Source organism: Trypanosoma brucei, chromosome 10 (genome assembly GCF_000210295.1).
Source record: "Trypanosoma brucei gambiense DAL972 chromosome 10, complete sequence".
Classification (NCBI taxonomy): Eukaryota; Euglenozoa; class Kinetoplastea; order Trypanosomatida; family Trypanosomatidae; genus Trypanosoma; species Trypanosoma brucei.
The window spans coordinates 2,534,854-2,549,812 of record NC_026743.1 but is presented as its reverse complement, the minus strand read 5'-3'; the positions used below and the strand labels follow the sequence as shown (position 1 = coordinate 2,549,812).

Sequence of the window (14,959 nt, the reverse complement as noted above, 5' to 3'; positions counted from 1 at the left end):
CGGTGTAAAAGGTTAGGAACTTACTATTTACATATGACCAGTGACTGCTTGGTGCTTCTTGAGTTTTTTTAAATCATAGTTACCAGTATTCCCTTTAGGGTGGGTGCTACAACGTCCCCCGTGGATGTTTTAAACAAACTTGACATTGCTTCCTCCCCATTGTTTTGTCGCCGGTATAGGCTACGCATGTGGGAAGGACAATTCCCCTTTCCCTCCAACTCGTGACGAACTGTTTTCCACTTTTTTAGCAGTGTGGGATTACTAGTGGCAAAGGGGGCTCACAATGCGTATATTTTTGTCCGCTCCCTTAAAAGGGCTTCATGAGACTGTGATGCCATTTTAATAACCTCCTGTCATGCTGTCTATATATATATATATATATATTAGTGCCTGCTTTGGTGATTGCTGTTTACGAGTGTTTTGTTTGAAAGCGTAGGTTGATTAGTTGATAAAACGGTCCCGTAATTTGCGGCCGTCACGGGGGATCGGTTACTTTGTTTTGGCGGAAGATGGTTTTCTTCACAACGAGAATCATACGGGTTGCGCCGGTGAGGTGTGCGGTTAATGGTTTTTGTTGTATTCGTATTTGTGGGTAGGTGGGGGTTGGCAGAATAAAGGAATGGAGGACAGTTTTCCCTTCATGTTTGCCAGGCTGTCCACGGTGTAATCGATCACTTCTAATGATGCTAAGAATTATGAGTCCGTGGAATTTGATGGTGAGCTTGTGTTTCAATGGTCCTATTAGGTATTGAGAATTTTTCCTTTTCACATCTTTCGTTGGAAACATTTTTGTTTATTTTTCATTACAATCGTGTTAGTAAGAAGAAATCTTTGTTGTACCCCGCATTGATTTAACTACTGGATCCGTTAATCAGCCGCAGTGTTCTGTTAGGAGTCGCAAGTCCATTTTGTTACTGATTATCGCTGCTTCTCTTCCGATGACATGGTTATCTATACTGTTTTTCTGTTGTTCAAAATACTTTTATTCGGCATTGTTGAAAGCATTCAAGTACAACATCTAAAGGTGGAAAAAGTTGTGAACACAATAATTTTAGCTATTACGTTACCGTAGTATTGGCGTTGGATACGTCGCACAAGTAATTGGGGGTCACTTGAGCTGTTACTGACAGATTTACACTGTAACTGATAACGTCGCTTCATATCATTGCTGTTGTTATTTTTCGAAAACTATTTATGCGACCTTTTCTGTTCCTTAACAATTTGTTCGGCATGCTGTTTTGGGAGTACTAATGCTTATTGTTTGGATTTCGTTATGAAGATCTTATCCCAATAATGACATACTAATGTAGGAACAGCACGCAGTACAATTGCTTTCAATTCACTGGCAACGAAGGGCGGGGAAAACACCGGGGAATACTGGTGGTTTAAACACGCAATAATTGTGAAGTGCGTGTTTATTGCCTTACACTTACGTTATTAGCACTCTTCAAAGATGAGTACGATGTCCCTGTGTAGCGCCCCGTCGGGCGTGTCTTTGATGTGATAACGTCATAGGGGTATATATTTGGACTGAACAATATGGAAGTGCCGTGCTGATACCTTTACGGTAACCTAGGTATTTTCTAGAAGGCTACTGTTCCTCAGTATACTCAGGTAGGCTCTGTTCATCCCTTATTATTCATATTCGAGTCTTGGGTCTGCACTTAGTGACCTTATTGTACAAGGATACAATGTATTGGTACCCTTATTACAAGGTAAGTTGACGACAGAAGTTGGATGCACAGTTTTTGACGCATGACAAGGCTGACATGTAAGTAATTACTATGAATAACGACGTCTTACGAAATAAGATACGTTTATGTGGTAATTTCTTTCTCGCGCCAACTGTACACTCGTATTATATATGGTCACCCATGCGGTAGTTTCAGGTGTACGATATTTTAGACGAGGGTCTGTGAAGAAGCCTCAACATTAGAGTCAAAGAGAAGGAGCAGTACTTTCGTAATGTTGTCTGACTGGAAACTTACTCGTAGCAGCAAAATGATGGCACTCGGCGACAGAGCGCGCACATTCATAGGGTAAGCAACCCCGACGTTCGAGTGACATATACAGTTAAGAGTTACTCACATGTGATATCAATTATGGAAAAAAACGGCATGAAAAAGCAGTATTCATTATCTGTTGGGAAAAAGTTACCAGAAAAAACTTTCAACCTGATCTTTTCTTTTGTTTGAACACAGAACGGGTAATCAGGTTGAACGCGAAAAGGATAAAAACTATTTGTTCTCTTTCAGTCATCAACTAAAAAAGCAAACAAGCAACTTAATAAAAAGGATTAAAATAAAATGTCTGACTGGGAACGTGGATACCGTGGTGGACGTGGTGGAGGCGAGGGTGGACGCCGTGGTGGACGTGGTGGAGGCGAGGGTGGACGCCGTGGTGGACGTGGTGGAGGCGAGGGTGGATACCGTGGTGGACGTGGTGGAGGCGAGGGTGGATACCGTGGTGGACGTGGTGGAGGCGAGGGTGGATACCGTGGTGGACGTGGTGGAGGCGAGGGTGGATACCGTGGTGGACGTGGTGGAGGCTTTGGTGACGGGGCGTATCGGACTGGCCAGACCCGTGAGAGGGATGCGGTGGTTTCGTTTGCGAAAGCCGGGATGTACGACCGGCCAGTGGAGGCATGGACAAACCTCCTCCCTCTGTACATCGACCCGAGGAAATGTGCCTTCATTTACCCCCTTTCCATTGAAATGAAAGATGGGGCACCCGACCTCAGGGAAAGGGTTAAAGTGCTCGCATCGAAGAATATGTTATTGAAAATGAGAAAGGAAAGCGGTAGCGAAGACGCATTTGACGTCAACATGTGCGTCTGCACAGGGTCATCGATAATATGTCCCACTAGACTTCCCGCGGAGGAATATAATTACGAATTGACCGTGAACGCGCGCAAAGGGAAGGGGAAAACGGTGACATACACATACACGCTTACGCTGAAGCAGGCGACATCATGTTCGTTGAACCCCAAAGAGAGGACAATGGAGTTGAACTGCGTGATCGGTAGTGCCGTTCAGGGATGTTATGAGGAAAAGGTCGGTACAAAGTTTGTAGACCTGAAAAACGGAAAAAAAAATGCCACAGGAACCATCTCTATATTTGAGGCAGTTTCTGTGAAGGCGTTTTCGACAGTAATCCGTGGCAAAGAAAACGATGTCCTGCAGCTGGACGTCTCCCTTCCTGTGGCGTCGGCCATGGACTGTTTGACGGCGATGGAGGATGAAAGGAGGCGAGCACGCGGTAGTATCCGACGAGCGCTCGCCGAGCGTTTCATTAAGAAAAAGGTATACAGTGTGGTGGACAAATCCCGTGCTACTATGTATACCGTCCTTGATATTACGGACAATAAGGCCTGCGATGCAGCGGGCCTCAAACAAAACCCGTCACAGACATATGTGGAGTATTTCCGCGACCGGTACGGGATACATATTGAGCCACAGCAAGCACTTTTTAAGTGCCGGACGAACGACGGGCGGCGGGTGGTGCTTGTCCCACCTCAGGTGCTGCACGAGATGTCCTTGAATGAGCAAGACCGAAGGCAACTTCCGCAGCTGTGCTCCATATTTCCTGATGATCGTGTTCAGCGCCTCAGGCGTGTCATTGAACGTCTAATCCAACACGAAGGGGGGAGGGTCGTGAAGTTCTTGGAGGCGTACGGAATATCCTTTGGAAAGGATTTCGTTTCCGTGGATGGTCAGGTGCTGAAGTCCCCGGAAATATTGATACCAAAGGGTGACGGTTTTCGACGAGTGAACCCTCAAAGCGAGAGCTCACAACAGGGTTTCGTGAAGGAGCTCAAAGACCTTAGGCACCCCGGTGCGCGACAGACAGTCGACGTCGTATTGTATGACGAAACAAACAACAAGCAGGGAACTGTTGTCGTCGGTAATATAAAGAAGTACCTTGATGGCATGAGCGCCCCACTAAATTTCGGGGATTCCATCCCCGTTCGAAGCTTGAAAGAGGCGAAGGGCCGCTTGGGGAAGAACATTTTTGGTGTGACGTTCCTGCGGCGACCCGAGAGGGAGCCGTATGCAGAGTGGAAGGCATCATGGTCGGGCGGCGGTGCCCTTAGCCAAGTCGTGGCTAAGGACCTAACGGGAGGTCGTGAGTCGTCGATTGTCATGGCCGTTGCGCAACAAATATGCGCAAAAACCGGTCGCCTCAATTGGACCCTAGATGTGAACCAAGTTTGTCCGAAGCTAGCGAAGGCTGACCCATCCGGCGGAATATTAATAATAGCCGCCGATGTTGGGAGGGATCAACGCTCGGTTGCAACGGAGTCTTCCGCCGTCAGGCAGGAGTTCTTCGCGGTTGCTTTCGTGTCATTCTACGTGAAGGGCACACAGTGGTCGACCTACTGCAACCATTATCAAGTGAATGGCAGGAAGGAGACCTTGTATGCCGACGGCAGCGACTGTGACACGACATCGATGTCTGAGGGGGGGCCCCCAACTCCATCCGAGGTGATATCTAAGAAGATGGGGGAGTTCGTGCAAGAAGCAAAAAGCCACTTCACGAGCAAGGGAAATGCTGTGTCGGCGTACCTGGTTCTGCGTGGCTGTGCCTCGGAGGGAGAATTGCTTGATGCCCGCAAGAGTGACGTCGACGTCCTGAGTGAGGTGCTCAAGGGAAGCAGCTGGGCGGTTGTGGCTGGCCAGCGGTATCAGCACTCGCGCTTTGCTTTCCAAGCCCCTGATGACCGCACGATGTACTGCAACGCCCCACGCGGTTTCGTTACAGCGGAAGGTGCGGACAAAAAATTTGGTGAGGCATTCTTTCTCACCGGCGCAAATTGCACCCTTGGTCACGCCCGCTCTACGCTGTATGTCGTCTCCAAGCGGAAAGGATTCGATCTTGGAGAGCTACAGGCTCTCCTGTACGGGATGTGCTTTCTATATCCTAACAAAACCGATGCGCTTCCGCTACCCCTCCCCCTGAAGTGCGCAGCGGAGTATGGGCGTAAGTATTCTGCGCTCACCAATTTGAAAACGCTGGGGGGCAACTTGCGGACAACAATGCATTATCTATAAACCACCGCTTCTCCGGGGAAAGCAACTTTGGGAAGGTGCAATGTGTGTGATGGTGGCCTTTCAGTGCACATGGCAGTTTGTTGTACAGCCTACGCCATGAGCGCTCAACGCTTTCCCCTGGTAGGGAGAATGTGAGGTGAAAATTTCCTTCGCTTTTGTTATCTTTTAAACATACAGAATGCATTATTTAATCTTACTTTTTCACTATGTGGGTTCGCGTGTGAGTTTATAATTGTAGTGCCTCACGTGTGCCCTCTCTTAAACGGAAACACGTGTCCCCCTTGCGGCCCTTTCGCTGACGCTAAGTTGGTGAAGATTAACCTTGGTTGCTCCCCTATTTTTTGTTGTGACAGCCGTCTCTTCTTTTTTTTTTTATATTTACAGGGGGAGGGAAGTACTTTTTCATCAACAGATAAAGCAGTAATTGCTGACAGCAGTGTGAGTTTCGTGGTGGGGGATGCTTACGCCATCTTTTTTTATGATTGCTGTGATCGCTTTGCACCTTTTTTTTTTAACTCTCCGACGCAAGGGAAGTTGATTGCTTAGAAGCTATGCATCCATCATGATTTGTTTGTTTTTCCGCTGATTGATGCGTTACTAATTTAGAGTTTCTGTTTTTTAATGTGTAAAGTATATTGTTTGCCATTTGTGGGGTGTGTTACGTATTCGCTGTTGTGTGCCACGGGCTAGTTGCCTCGTTTTGTGATATTTTCGATACTTTTTCCATTCTATAATGTTTCTTTGAACATGACATAGTTGTTGCATTTCCATAGCCAGGCATGTCCTTGTGGCTAACATTGTTTTCGGTACCGTTTCTGCTGGTGCGGGTAGCTTCAGGGGATCACAAGCGGAGTATTTTGAAGGATGATGTGTGGCTTGAGATGCCGACACCATCTAGGACGGAGGGGAGTAATGTTGTTTGGCCTGTCGTAAGGGGGCTCGTGGCGTTGAACGGTTCAGCTGGTGTTGGTCAGGTGGTGAATAGACTAAGCAGCAACGAGAGCCTCTCAGTGGGTGGGCTCGTTGGATGTGGGGACGGGTATTGCCCTTCGTTTGCGCCCATATGCTGCGGAGGCCCAGCTTACTACTATTGTGTATCTGGGGGAAGTAAGTGCTGCGGTTTCCCTGGGAGGGTTGTGGGGTCTTGTGGCCAAAGTGAGGAGTGCTGTGCTGATGAACGAAATGTTACATGCTGTGAGGCGGGCTCGTACTGTAAAGTCGACGGCAGTGATCTTGCCTGTGCCTCTGACACCTGTTCGCATCGTCTGACAGTTGATGAATGCCTCAGCCAAAATGATGGCTGTGGATGGTGCTGTGAAGAGCACCGGTGCGTGAGAAATACGAGCGGGTGCTCTAAAGGCGGTCGTCCTATCGCTGTAGGAGAGACGTGCCCCTCGCGGTGCCACTATGCAGATACATGCGGTTTGTGTTTGGCTTCTGGTGACGCGGCGAGCGGCCTGGAGGATTGTATGTGGTGTTGTGGCTCACAGTCTTGCATACCTTCCAGTGAGGGAGATAGCTGCCAAAATCTTCAAGGTATTGTATCTCCAGGATTTTGTTCGGCCTGTCTGAGCAACGGAGAGGGCGTGGGTCCGACATTTGTTGGATCACTTCAGCAGATGCTTGCCCTATTTTCGTCGTTTGTTTTTATGATAGGGATCATTTCTTGCGTTTGGGTTTCCCGTGCTTGTGCAACTTATCGTGACAACACGATTGTAGCGAACGGAATGCGACAGGTAGAGGTGGCTGCGCATTACGCGGTGCGACGCCATGGGTTCATTGCCGACGGTCTTTCTGCAGAGGGTGGCTCTTCAGGATGTTGCCCCTTGCTTCGATGTATTTGTTGTTTTTGCACGACTCGCAGATCCGATCCAAGCAAGCAAATACAAGAGGAGGGTGGAGATGGCCCCTGTCTGAGCGGTGAGTTTTATTGCGCAGGGTGTGAGCTGGCATTACGCCCGCGGTCACTTCTCTCATTTGTTGACGCGGTTCAGGGTTCCAGGCCACCCGGTGAGAGAGGTATATGCGATGATTCTGATTACCATGCGGAGGACGAGGGGATTATTGTTCTTCTGCCATGTGGTCACTTTTACTGTTACGCGTGCCTAAATATTAAAAAGAAACGAACAATAAGCCCCAGACGTCTGCCTAAACAAACTTGCTCTGCGGCCGCATCCGATTCTCAGGTTCGTGCCGAGGAGGCTCTGCAAAGTGTCTCCTCCGCTGATGGTGAGCATGCAGGAAATCCTAGCGGCGCACATGTGGATGCTGACAACAGGGAGGCAGGGGCAGCGGAGGCACAAGAGTCCAGTTGTTGTGGGTGCCTGCTGTGCCCGTTTGGGAAGAACTCTAAAGAGCGCGTTGCGGGTGAGCCCAAGGGTGTCGTGGACATTGGAAAATTGGCGATGAAGAAAATTAAACGGAAGTGCCCCAAGTGCAGACGAACGGTAACCGACGTACTTTTACCCCACAATATCATACATTTGTAATCATACATGCTGTTCTGTTGAAACATATTGCCTGTGAAGTTTGCAGATGTCCGGGCACTCATAACGTTTTGTGGCTGCTGTTACGTCTTTTTACTTGTTATGGCTACTAGCAACTTAATCTGTTTCTGCCACACGTAGAGGAGATACGGTGTAGCTTCTATCCCTGCAGGTGGTGAGGGCTGTTGTAAGAAAGGTGTTTCTTCCCTGTCTTCCTACACTTCAGTCTTTTCAGCTGCAGTGAGTGCCACGCGGAGGGTGTACGTGCTGGTCTTACACTTGTTCAGGCGCTTTACCCTAATTATTGTCCACATATGCGATGATTGTGCGATTGCCCCTTAGCGCTGGTTGGTCCTTTGCTGGGCATGTTTTTTGAGATGTAGTTTTCAAGTTACCTTTGTGCGCTTGTTTGCATATACCATATGGTTAGTTTCCCCGTGTGCCCCGCGGTTCTACCGCCATATGTCTGTGCATATGCGTTCTTGAACAAGAAAAAGACGGTATATGAAGTGGGCGGTGGTGTATCATGTTGTTCCCTCAAATTTTGTCATATCCCCATTTATTTCTGTGGAAGGGTACTGCACGGTGAGTGGAGGTGTATTGTGTGTGAGACGCTACCTCGGGTGGCTGCCAACATGTTCTTTCAGCTGAGAACTGCATCCATGGATTTTCTATCAAATGAACTCCCTGCTTCAACAAGTGATGTTTTGTGGGCACATCTGGACACTTCCATTTTTTATTCGCGTTCAGTGAGCCGAATACGGCTAGCTGCTGGGTTTGTGCTGCATGCGGCGTGTATTAACTTATTGCTCGCGATTGCTCCGCCTATGTGAGTTTGGGTGTGGGTGGCCCCGCGGTTGTCGCCTTTTCGGTGCCTGTTTTCGCTGTGACCTGAGTCAGGTAGGAGCCTGGGTTACAGGCAGGATGTGCTCCACTTGGCTGAGGCCTCGCAGCTGTTTCTGAGCTGCAGCTGTGGTTCTTTAGACTAATAGGCACTGTCACCCTCATTTCAACCACCGCTTTGTTATGTGTAACCCACCAGGAACATGGAGTTGTCGGGTGTTGTCTCTTCCCCGTCCTCACACGTTTTTGTTAGCGTCGCAGCAGCCGCTTGGAATCTAGAGGTGGGGGAATTTCTTTCTCCAACTTCAGCTGTAGCGTTGTTTCAGTGAAATCCCCTCGAAGTGGTGGTAGCGGTTTCTGCTTTTATTTTTTTTGACTTTGCTTGCTTTCCGTTTGTGTGAGGTTAAGGAAAGAACTTAGGCGAGTGTTATGTACTTTCGGTACATCTCACTGCACCGGTTGGTGCGGCGACTGTTGTTCGTTTGCTTGCTGTCTTGCTTTCCCCAGGGGAGGTCTGTGTGGTTTCGACATCATGAATTACGTTGTGCAAGTGTAAGACCTGCGAAAAAATGGAGTGTTTGTGCTTTGTTGACGCCATTATAATACATATGCGTTCTCTCGTGTATGTGGTCTCTTTTTTAAAAAAAATACAATCCTTGCTGAAGTGGGTTTAGAAGTAAGGATATTGTAAAAGCGCGGCGCGCATCTTTTTTATTTTGAGTTTTTACTCAGTGATATGAAGCGCACACCTGTTAGGGTGCTGAATGTCACGGTGGCCTTTCTCCAAGGGTGGGGGGGTGGCTCTTCTGGTGGGGGATGGGGATCCGACGATGGCCCAGGCAATGGTAGCGGTGGCGGTGGCAGCGGTGGAAGAGGCGGCTGGGGCTCTGGTGGAGGAGGCGGCGGTGGGTGGGGCTCTGGTGGAGGTGCCGGCGGTGGGTGGGGCTCTGGTGGAGGTGCCGGCGGTGGGTGGGGCTCTGGCGGAGGTGGCAACGGCGGCTGGGGCTCTGGTGGAGGAGGCGGCGGTGGCTGGGGCTCTGGCGGAGGTGGCCGTGGCTCTGGTGGGGGCAGCAACGGCGGCTGGGGCTCTGGTCGGGGTGGAAGTGCTCATGGTTTCAGTAACCCGTGGAACGACGGCGATGCCGGGTGGCGCGGTGCAGCTACCGGTGCTCGGGCAAACCGTGGGCGTGGTGGTTTCCGACGCGGTCGTGGTGGTGCGGATGATGGCGTCTGGGGTCAACCAAACGTGGTCGACGAGGAGGCATGGACTGCTGCCCCCCCTAGCTTCAACCCCCCTGTGCGGCGTGTGGATCCGTTAACCCTTACCGCGGTGGAGGTGGAGATTGATGGCATTAAGAAGTTGGTGGGCCAGCGTGTGCAGGTGTCTGGACTTTCCGACGAAACTACTTGGCACACACTCAAGGATCATTTGCGTCAAGCGGGGGAGGTCACCTTTTGCAAAGTTTTCTCAGGGGGAAGAGCTGTGGTGGAATTTGTCACCCCGGAAGACGCTGCCCGTGCCATAACGGAACTGCAGGCGTCCGAGTTGGAGGGCGCCACTCTTTTTCTGCGGGAGGATAGGGAGGACACCGTATTAGTGAACACGCGGAGAAAAATACGTGAGGTCCGGGATGCACAGCTTCGTGCTCGTAAGGAAGAAATGGAGAAGAAGCGTCGGGAGCAGGCGATAGCGGAAGGAGATTGTAGCGCGCCCGCGCCTCCCTCTGAAGTGGCAGGTGATGCCGGTCAGAAGGTGTAAAGCCCTATTTACGGGAATATTAGTAGCATACCCACCCCGTTCCGCCAAGCGCTGGAAACTGGCGTCAAGCGGGTAAATAATGAAGTAAATGATAAGTAGGCGAGACGCTGGGTTGAGGTAGCCAGGTCGTAAGTTTTGTTCCTTTCCACAGGCTGAACTCTTTCGCCTGCGAGTGCGTGCCAGAGTCAACGACAACAACAAAGGTTCTGTCGTGTTTACGGTAGTACAACATCAGAAGAGATCACTGTCTACGACTTATGAGGAATGAAAGAAAACGTGTCTGACGTTCGTAACGTAGTGTTTTACCGGTTCCGTGGATGCGTGTCTACGCCCCTGCGCACCGTATTGTCTTTGGGGGAGTACTCGGCCCCTTTTTTATTTCCCTTCCTTAGTTTGAAGCAGAAACTGATCCACTAGTGTAAACTGGAAAAGGTGTCGATGCCAAGTTCGGTGGCCCTGCGGGTCAGGCTGTCGATTGCCAATCCCGCTGTGGAGCGTCTTCTTGTCTGCATTGGAACCCTGAACGATGAGCAAGGCAGCGAGGCGCGGGGGGCTCTAGGCAGACTTGTTGCAAGGAAAATACTAGAAACATGTGCCCCTTCCCCGAGTGACGTGCAGAACCCAGATGAAAACCGCATTCAAGCAAGAGATGCGAAGGGAAGGACTCGCGAGCGGTACGCTTTCCGCCAATACGGACCATTTGCAAGGCATACCTGCAGTCACAGTGGCTCTCGGTTCCGCAGGCCGTGTCGAAACGCGCAGACTTGGGATTCTGAGAGGGTGTCGGATTACATGGGTGTGTGGTGTGACCGTCTGCTTCTAGGTGAGCACAACAACCCACGGCGATGCGCGCTGCTCGAGCCGCGTGTTCCGGTCGTCATGGTGGGTGAGTCACTAGAACGTGTTCTCTTGGCTCATCGTGGCTTAAGAGGAAGCGATATTCTCTTCATCTTTGGAAGTCCTTGTTTTCCATTTGGCGCCACGCGCCTCATTTCTTTCAGCGACGCACTGCTGGATCCTCTCTGCATATCTTACCCGTCTCGGCATCAACTTGTAGGGACTGTGTTACATTGTCTGGAGTGTGAGTCTTCCATACCTTCAGCACTCGTGGTGGGGCTCGGTAGCACGCATGGTCTTCGGACTGCGTTTGAACCCGAGGAGAAAGTACTAATTGAGTCTCGAATCGTGCCCTTGCTGGGCTTTGTCAGCGCATTGTGGACTGTTGATCCGTTGAAGGCGTCGGAGTACCTCCAGAGTAACCCACAAAATAACGCCCGCCTGTGGGGCACCATGCAGTCATCCATGTTATCCACGCGAGATGCGGCTCTGCTTCGTGCATTCGAGTCAGGCCAGCCGCTTGATGCACGATTGAGTCAGCAACATACCACATACCTCGCGGAAACACTACTTGACCGCTTATTCCCTCAATCGGGGCAGTGAGCGTGTGATCCACTTCTAAGCGATGCTGCCAGCTGTGCCCCGTTAGCAGGGACAACTGGGGTTACAACTCTTCAAACGGGTGCCAGTGGTCTTACTTTGATGTGACACATGTAATGTGCATATTATACTCCAGCTTGCGTGTGTGCGTGTGTTGACGTAATACTCTCTCTCTCTCTCTCTTGCCTTTTCACTTATTTTGTTGGGATTTAGGAGTAGTTTTCTCTGGGTGGCGTCGCGTCCATCCCCGCCTTATTTTTGGAGTGGATGCATGTGGATGTGCCTCACGACTGTTTCCCGGGTTGTGCCACTCCTCTTGAGGCATTTGCTGTAGCCCTCCGTTCTCAACCGCGTGGTTTTGGTTGGGACTGTAGTGCAATTAGTGCCCTGGATGGTAGGGGGGAGGTGGTAGCAGGGTTTGTGCTGGGACTGCCCCGCGCCTCTCCCTGTGATAAAATTAGTGGTCCTAGTTTTGTGTGCGTCTCATTGGGAAGTGGGACGCGTTGTGTGGGTTACAAACCAGTGGAGTTTACTGTTGAGGCCGATTTGATGCTGAGAGACGGGCACGCGGAGGTTATGGCCCGGCGTGGCCTCGTGGCATTCCTTCTGGATGCAGCAGCGTATCTTTCACGGGGTGACGACCGACTTCATTTTGCCGTTGAGCGTCACCATTGTTTTCCTCAGTTCTCCGGCGGTGACGCAAGTTGTGATGCAGTGGGGGAGTGTTTCCGTCTTCGGCCCGACGTGAGCGTGCACTTGGTGTGCACAGAGTATCCCTGCGGTGCGATGTCTACCCCATTCGGCGGGGCTCATGTGCTCCTGAGTACGCCTAGCGGCCGTTCCCTTTTCGACGGCGGATTGGATAGCAACCCTTTGCTCGTTGGAGAGGAGCATGTATCTCGCCGCGATGGCAAGACCCTACCTGAGTTTGTGGACGCTCGCGTGTTTGATGGTCCCGGCTCCTTTACCGTTTGCTATGGCCACCGGGTAGCTGCTCACCGGTGCTGGCCGGTGGACGATATGCCGTTCGTAGCCCGTGTCAAACCGGGGAAGGGTCGGCAAAACCTCTGCATGTCGTGTTCGGACAAATTGCTTCGCTGGCACTGCTTGGGCATCCAGGGCCGAAGACGAATGCGACTGTTTCCGGAGCCCATCCGCCTGGCGGCGGTGTGGCTTCCGCGAAAGGTTAGCGTTGTTAGTGACAACTGTGTAGCGGTTAGTGCGTTTTCCCCTCTAGAGAAAGCAAGAGAGGGCCTAAATAGCCGCTTGCATTGTTTTTGTCCTCGTCTTCGCCCTGAGGAACTAGGTGCCCCCTCTGAGGGAACAAATGAGCCTGTGCGAGGTGGTTCGCCATTTCCGCAGGTGGATGTTTGTGATTTTGAATCGTCCGCCCTCCGTTTGATCCTGGTGGGCATGAGTGGGGACGATACCCCTCTGGGAAACGGTGGCGCGCCCAAAAGAAAGGATGAATCATGCTGGTCCCGTGCTGCGTGGGCCACAGTGGAGGATGGAAATCAAGTTGTTCCCTGTTCCGCGGGTGCAAAAAGGCGTAGGGGGGAACTTGAGGGCGTCGTCGTGCGGTGCGTTTTGCGCTGGAACGAAGAGAGCACCGCAGCGTTGAACACCAAGGCTGGTGTTCCACGTGGCGTAACGAAGCAAAGTATGAATCGCACAGTGCAACAATTGCTTCAGCTTCAATCGGACGTATATTCGGGAGCAAAACCTCCTGACCCTGATACCGCTGCGCTACTGGAGGGGATAGCGTCTCGGTTTCCACTCTCTAGGTTGTGGATGGCGTTAAGGCAGCGGGAAATTGCCCGGACGGTTTCGGGGAGATATCATCAAAGCTGTCGTAGGTTACAGGCCTTTCCTCCAACGGAGGGTGAAGCTGATCACGAAACTAGGCGAGTTGGCAATTATTCGCTTTATATTCCTCAGCGGGTTGTGTCGGTTGGTGACATGGCGGAAATAGGGAGGAACATCGCATCTGGTGACTCCGTGCATTGTTGGCTACAGGGGTCGCAGCGTGTCGGAGAGTCCGTCCCTGACGAGGTGTGGAAGGAGGGGCTAGGACGTAAAATTCCGTTGCTTTGGGTAGAAAAGCGGGAGCAACGCGTTGCATGATGTATGGCTGACCAAGTCTGCATGGGGGAAATGTTTGGTCGCACATATCTGTTGCAGTGGTGGGGTTGCGGGCTTCATTTGGCCGTCTCCGGGGTATGCTGCTGCCGTTCCACAAGTCAATCCATTATCCATCGAATTGCAGTTAGCTACTAACACAATACAGTCGGGGGACATTCCACATCTAACCAGTGACAACTCCGTCAGTGTTTAACGCCGATGCGGCACTATGAGATTTCTATGGTTGGGGAAATGGGTTTGCTTGCTGGGTTTGTTCAGCACTCCAATAGGTAAGTGACCACAGTTCGTTTGCACGAGATTGTTGGTGAGTCGCTCGGAGTAATGGTCGCAAGAGGGACACCTAACTCGTTTGCTGAAAAACTTGCTGAATGCCATTCTGTGGATTTGCGGATGACCGACCCTGTGGATTTTTCCCCTGTATTTTGATTACGAGCGATTGTTTGCACGCACAGAATATCGTTTCGCCCTTTGATGTCGAAGCATGTAGGGTACCATTTTTCTGAGCCGGAGCGGAAGTTGAAAGGTTGCGATGTTGTGGATGATGTTGTTTGCTTTCTTCATCTGTCTGCTAGGAGCATGCCATTTCATTTCCAGCAAAGATTGCTACCTAGTTACTTTCATTACAGCACCCAGTCAGGCTGGCTAGGTGCATTTTTCAGCAAGCCTTAAAGTCGTGTCACTATGTGGCTGGTGATATGGGGACATTTATGCGCTGGTACCACCGGTATGCGCGGTATCTTTCCTGTAGTCTAGGAGGAGGCGGTTTCAAAGATTGTGTGGTGTTGAGTCAGCGCCCTCGAGTGCACTGCGAGTGGCGAGCTGTACCTCAAGGCTTATTCCCCTTTCTCTCATTGGCGTTGTGTCACGTAGTGATTTCCCGTTTACCTCACTGGCTGAGATGTGTGTATGTGTGCGCCCACCCCCTTAAGCGTAACGGTTTGTGGTTAGTTGGCGGCAGAGAACGCCATCACCTTGCGTTTATCGTCATTGCAAACGAACTGAGGGGTTTAGGCGCTGGCTTCGTTATCCATTACTGGTAGGGTGCTTTGTGTCCGCGGTAGACTTTGCCGCGGGGGAGAAGGAGAATGTACTTTGCATCATTTTCTAGCGTCAAAGTTATCTGCGCGACCCTCACTAGATCGATTGTGGTGGTATAAACACCTTTTTTGTGCAGGCTCCGTTGGCGTCACCCCAGGTTTGGTGCTTGTGTTAGGTCCTGGTGTTTGGAAGATATTCAAATC

The 14,959-nt window shown here is 50.8% G+C and overlaps 8 protein-coding genes across 8 annotated transcripts; 7 read left to right on the top strand and 1 right to left on the bottom strand.

Annotated features, from left to right (window-relative positions):
• Positions 1-475: 475 nt before the first annotated feature.
• TbgDal_X13140 (hypothetical protein, unlikely) lies at positions 476-787 on the bottom strand (the record flags this gene model as incomplete). Its single annotated transcript, XM_011780180.1, has 1 exon — positions 476-787. The coding sequence occupies one exon, from the start codon at positions 785-787 to the stop codon at positions 476-478; it is 312 nt and encodes a 103-aa protein (XP_011778482.1).
• A 1,519-nt stretch (positions 788-2,306) lies between these two features.
• On the top strand, positions 2,307-5,051 carry TbgDal_X13130 (argonaute-like protein, putative; the record flags this gene model as incomplete). The annotated part of the gene is made up of 1 exon (XM_011780179.1): positions 2,307-5,051. The coding sequence occupies one exon, from the start codon at positions 2,307-2,309 to the stop codon at positions 5,049-5,051; it is 2,745 nt and encodes a 914-aa protein (XP_011778481.1).
• A 779-nt stretch (positions 5,052-5,830) lies between these two features.
• On the top strand, positions 5,831-7,540 carry TbgDal_X13120 (hypothetical protein, conserved; the record flags this gene model as incomplete). The annotated part of the gene is made up of 1 exon (XM_011780178.1): positions 5,831-7,540. One exon carries the CDS (start codon positions 5,831-5,833, stop codon positions 7,538-7,540), a length of 1,710 nt encoding a protein of 569 aa, XP_011778480.1.
• Positions 7,541-7,959: 419 nt separating this feature from the next.
• TbgDal_X13110 (hypothetical protein, unlikely) lies at positions 7,960-8,370 on the top strand (the record flags this gene model as incomplete). Its single annotated transcript, XM_011780177.1, has 1 exon — positions 7,960-8,370. One exon carries the CDS (start codon positions 7,960-7,962, stop codon positions 8,368-8,370), a length of 411 nt encoding a protein of 136 aa, XP_011778479.1.
• A 746-nt stretch (positions 8,371-9,116) lies between these two features.
• Positions 9,117-10,139, top strand: TbgDal_X13100 (HNRNPA; the record flags this gene model as incomplete). The annotated part of the gene is made up of 1 exon (XM_011780176.1): positions 9,117-10,139. The coding sequence occupies one exon, from the start codon at positions 9,117-9,119 to the stop codon at positions 10,137-10,139; it is 1,023 nt and encodes a 340-aa protein (XP_011778478.1).
• A 438-nt stretch (positions 10,140-10,577) lies between these two features.
• On the top strand, positions 10,578-11,579 carry TbgDal_X13090 (hypothetical protein, conserved; the record flags this gene model as incomplete). The annotated part of the gene is made up of 1 exon (XM_011780175.1): positions 10,578-11,579. The coding sequence occupies one exon, from the start codon at positions 10,578-10,580 to the stop codon at positions 11,577-11,579; it is 1,002 nt and encodes a 333-aa protein (XP_011778477.1).
• A 264-nt stretch (positions 11,580-11,843) lies between these two features.
• Positions 11,844-13,700, top strand: TbgDal_X13080 (adenosine deaminase-like protein, putative; the record flags this gene model as incomplete). The annotated part of the gene is made up of 1 exon (XM_011780174.1): positions 11,844-13,700. The coding sequence occupies one exon, from the start codon at positions 11,844-11,846 to the stop codon at positions 13,698-13,700; it is 1,857 nt and encodes a 618-aa protein (XP_011778476.1).
• A 713-nt stretch (positions 13,701-14,413) lies between these two features.
• On the top strand, positions 14,414-14,758 carry TbgDal_X13070 (hypothetical protein, unlikely; the record flags this gene model as incomplete). Its single annotated transcript, XM_011780173.1, has 1 exon — positions 14,414-14,758. One exon carries the CDS (start codon positions 14,414-14,416, stop codon positions 14,756-14,758), a length of 345 nt encoding a protein of 114 aa, XP_011778475.1.
• Positions 14,759-14,959: the final 201 nt, after the last annotated feature.